The sequence below is a fragment of the Diaphorina citri genome, unplaced genomic scaffold, assembly GCF_000475195.1.
Source record: "Diaphorina citri unplaced genomic scaffold, Diaci psyllid genome assembly version 1.1 scaffold4424, whole genome shotgun sequence".
Lineage (NCBI taxonomy): Eukaryota > Metazoa > Arthropoda > Insecta > Hemiptera > Psyllidae > Diaphorina > Diaphorina citri.
This window is the reverse complement of record NW_007381823.1, coordinates 5,797-10,756: the sequence shown is the minus strand read 5'-3', so window position 1 is coordinate 10,756 and position 4,960 is coordinate 5,797. Positions and strand designations below refer to the sequence as shown.

The window sequence follows — 4,960 nt, the reverse complement described above, 5'->3', positions numbered from 1 at the left end:
ATATTTTCCCAATTGCAACTCCTCCATTATGACAATTTTCTATGGTACGAGTACTACAGCAAAAACTTGACGCCATAGGTTTTTGACCTCAGATTTGGATTTTTCACAACTTTTCACGTAGGAATCGACCTTTTATTAATAATATTTTCCCAATTGCAACTCCTCCATCAGGGAGGGGCAAGGGAGCCTGGGTCCCTCGAGCTTTGGCTTCTTTATATTGGCTGGACTTCGAAAATTTGGAGCACCCATCATTGTTTGGACGTTATTCTTATCTTAGGAATGTAGGGTCTTTTATTCTTACCTTAGGAATAGAGGGTTTGATATTTTTACCGTAGGAATAAGGGTTCTGGTATTCTTACCTTAGGAATGTAGGGTAAAGCTCGGATGAGGGTTTCCTTATAGAACACGGTTTTAGTGGCAGGGTCTTTCATACTTATGACGTCGAGGAATTGCAACGCTTGTATCACAGGGTCACTGAAACAGAACGTCAACAAATGTCGTTATTTTTCCCCGAGATTTGAATTTTTGACCACAATAATGGTAGAAAACTTCTGCGCAAACGGACTTTTCGGTCCCATTCGATCAGAATACACAAGGCCGGGCTCTTACGCTCTAACAATTGGATTTACTTAGGTCTGTCAGATTGACGGATGGTGTGTGGCGGAAAAAGCCTCCTACTCAGACGGTCTGAAGGCTAAGGAGGCAAGTTTTTCCTGCCACACATGTTTCGGCGGCGCGGCGGTCCCTACAGACCTAGTTCTGTCAGATTGTCTGAGTGCTAGTGGCTGGCCAAGCACTGTTATTAAGAGTCGGACCTTTCCGGTGAACCAAAACATGGATGACCCAATTTCAACAGACAGAATAGATATTCTAGAAATCTAGACAGATTATTACACATGATTGGAGTCTGTTGCTCAAAAGGGTCTTCTACGAAATCTAAATCTTCTTGTATTAGATGGTTAGCCTGCAAAATGTACTCATGGCGAAAGCGAAATTACCCGTTCACAGACGAAAGAGCAATTTCTAGAAAATAAACATCCCCTTTATTTGAAACGATGAAAAAAATTGGAATCTCCACAAGCACCTACGACAAGTTCACAAGAGCCTTCTTCCAGGAAACAGGGTTCCAGGAAATAACAACAAATAATAGCTGACAAGCTCCGAGAACTACCTAATACCCCGATGTAGAACGGGAAAACAATGTGAAAAACAAGAGAAAGCATTAGCGATAAGTCCTCAAGTACTAAATCTATTTCTCATACGAGAACACAGTCTATACAGGGAACAGCATTGTTCTAATGGTATCTATTCAGATATTCTACATGTGCACATTATGCCGAAGGGGGGGGGGGGGTAAAAAAAAGGTAAAGTCTCCCTTTCCCCCACCTCTCTCCCTCCTTTCGTCACCTGTAAACTAGCCACACCCACTGTACGGCTTTCATTTATGTACCTCCCTCCCCCTCTCTTACTTTGTCTTTATTTTCCCCTCAATCCCCTTAATTTCTTGTCTAGGTCTTGTTTCCCCTCCTTTGTCTTTTCCGCCTTTCATCCTCTCTGTCTTACCCTTAGAGGAGGAGAACTATCGATAGCACGCTATCGATAGTTTTGACTATCGAATGCTATCGATAGTTGAGGCTTGACTATCGATAGTTTTCGATAGTTTTTTTCTGCACCGTGTGCAGTTGCAGCAGTTAATAATTTTCTTTAAATTAGGTTTGGTTAGGTCTTTTTGGGGAATAAGACCTTTAGAAAGAAGAAAGAAAAAACTATCGATAGTTATCGATACTTTTTTGAAAACTATCGATAACTATCGATGGCGCCGACTATCGATAGTTCTCCTCCTCTACTTACCCCTCTTTTACTGTTACTTCTCCTTCCCCTCTTTGTCTTTATCTTCCCCTTCCTTTCTTCCTCTCGTTTGGCATCCCTATACCCCCCCCTCTGTCTTTATTTCCCCTCCACCCTTGTCTTTCACCTCTTACTCTGACTTCTCCTTCCATGGCATATCGTCGCATCGGAACGTGTGTGACGGAAAAAGCTTCAGACCTGGGTCTGTCAGACCATCTGAGAGACCGTCCCCGTCACACACCCTCCGACTATCTGAGCGTGAGTGGCGCGCAGGAGAAGAAACTCTCCTACTCCCCAAGCTCCCAAGCCTACGCCACATCACTAGTGAAAACCTTACTAGTCCCCAAGCCTACGCCATGCGTCATCACCAGCTACTCCTAGTTAAAACCTGATGAAGGCAGAACGTGAAAGACAAGAGAAGCGGCAATAACGAAGACAGTTCGCCAAGACTTTCCTCTATTATCAAGAGGATATAAATTTTCCTCAGAAAACATCTCGCGGGGTAGGCGCGGTAGTAATTGTGTTTAATTATCACATAAAAAACGCGGCGAACAAGCTAGGGAAACGACATTTTAATGATGCTTTATGAGTAAACTAAGCGCGCTGAGGCTGTTGTGTGCTGTGTTGCTGTGTAGGAAATTATCACCTTAGGCTGCAGTTACACCACGTCTGAGTACGTCTAGTGAATCTCAAGCAGTGTCTAGTTCACTAGTTCTGTCGTCTTGTCTACACTACAGATGATCGACATCGAGCGAAAAACGCTTGAAATGAAGAATGGAGGGTATGGCAAGGCCGTTATAGAACAGTTGCGCTTACTTGGGTGATGTTTCAAAGTCATAGAACAGGAAAAATGAGGACCAACGGAATTTTTCTTTTTCTTCTACGACTTCTAGATACCGAGATAAATCGATTTAAAAAATACCGGTAAATCGTGAACTTTGACGTCACGGCATACGCTCCCGTAGGCGATGACATCATAATTAATGACTCCCGCTTCATTTGTTTGTGTTTTTTTGAAAATCCCTTAAAATTCCCTTAATCCTTATTTAATAAATTTCTTAAATTAGTACCTTCTACTAGTTCTACACTTCTACTACCTACTACGTACTGATGTTACATCCACCAAGATATCATTTAGGTACCTACATACCGACTTATTTTTCTCGAGGTATTAAATGTAAAATAGGTGCCTAATGAAACAGAATACTTATGTTATGTAGAAAACTACAGGTTATAACAAAAGCGAAAGGTAAAAAGAAAGAGAGAGAGAGAGAGAAAGAGAGACAGAGACAGATAAGGAGAGAGAGAGACAGATAAGGAGAGAGAGAGAAAATAGGGCAAGAGATAAAGATATAAATATAGATAAAGGGCAAAGAGAAACGATAGAAAGATTATTATTATTATTATAAAGGGGGAGGGAAGGAGAAAGAGAGAGATAAGCATAATAATAATAATAATATGTAAGGTCAGTATGAGACATAGAGAAACCAATTTTACGCCTCATAACGTTTTGTCCAAAGAGAAATGATAATATAGGAGCTGGAACATTGGGGAACGTTAAGTCCCAGGCCAGGAAAATTAAATACGGAACCTCTATGGAATATGGAGCGCCTATATCCCCTCTCCCCCTCTAGACTAGTTTTCTCCATCCTTCTCTAATAGTTTCTCGATCATTCTATCTCCATTTCTCTCTTTCTATCAATATACGTATACAGCAAGAATAGATAATAGTAAAAGGTAATGGAATTATTATTCTTGGACGGAATTTTGCTTTTGTATAAATTCAGATAAGAATAGCCAAATATAGCCATGATGATCGCCAAAATTTGAAACGGATAAGAGTTAGTACAGAAAGCGAGATAGAAAAGGAAATATAGAAAAAGATAAAGATAAACATAAGCATAGGCGGTTCTTGCCTAAATTTTTGGGGGGGCTTGATTTTGAAGGTACACCTTCAAAATTTTGATTTAGCATTATGTAAAAAATCTGGTGTGAACATCACACGACTTTCCTTATCCTATTGAATGATGCTTATTTGAGTATTATGTTACCCTAACTTTTACCTTATCTCTAACCCGTTTAGTCAATATAGGCTGAAAACCGCCAAAAAGCGGTCGAAACCCGCCAAAAAGCGGTCAAAATACCGCCAACCGCAGCACCTATTTTAACCGAACTTTTTCCGTTGCATTCTTGTCACATTTGTGAACTACATACCAAATTTCAAGTCTCTAGCTCATACCGTTCCCGAGATATTGTTAAACTAGACCGAAAACCGCCAAAAAGCGGTAAAATGCCGCCAACCAATACACCGATCTTAACCAAAAGTTTCGTGTCGCATCCTTGTCACATTTGACAGCTACATACCAAATTTCAAGTCGCTAGCTCTTACCGTTCTCAAGATATTACAGATAGACAGACACACAGATACACACACGGACCAATGGCTGAAACTTTGGATTTAGGCTCTAGGGACCTCATTTTACATTACTTACCTTCCTATAGGATAAGGAAAGTAAAAAATGGTGTTTTGGATTATTATTCTGAAATCCAATTTTTCACCGATAGCTACTACCCTTCCTATAGGATAAGGAAAGTAAAAAATGGCGGTGTTTGGATAATTTATTTGAAATCCAATTTCATTCTAGTGTAAGAGCCCTGATAACTTTGGGGGGCTTAAGCCCCCCAAAGCGCCCCATATCGCCGCCTATGAACATAAGTAGCAAAGAGAACGGAGAAAGAGAAGGAATTCATTCTCATTTTCATGGTACCGTACTCACCAGTGTTTCTTACAGGACTATATACCACAAAAAATCCCGAGACAAAGCCCAAAAAGAATACCAGAAATCCTCAATTTCTTTGAAAATCCCTTAAAAATTCCCTTAATCCTTATTTAATAAATTCTTACAATTAGTAACCTTCTAACTAGTCTACACTTCTACACCTACTACCGTACTGATGTTACATCACCAAGATATCATTAAGTTCCTACACTACGACTTATTTTCCGAGTATTAAATGTAAATATTTTTAGCCTAATGGGAAACAGAATACATGTTAGGTGAAACACTACAGGTCTATAACAAAAGGAAAACGAGGTTTTCAAAAGAAGAGA

General features: G+C 40.1%; 1 protein-coding gene across 1 annotated transcript in view; it reads right to left on the bottom strand.

Annotated features, from left to right (window-relative positions):
* Positions 1 to 359: 359 nt before the first annotated feature.
* Positions 360 to 4,960, bottom strand: part of LOC113472235 (protein kinase-like protein SCY1) — a gene marked incomplete at both ends in the record, with an annotated part of 9,405 nt that continues 4,804 nt past the window's right edge. The window contains one exon of the mRNA XM_026831898.1: positions 360 to 474. Coding sequence (XP_026687699.1) covers positions 360 to 474 — 115 coding nt within the window. The remainder of the gene's footprint in view (positions 475 to 4,960) is intronic.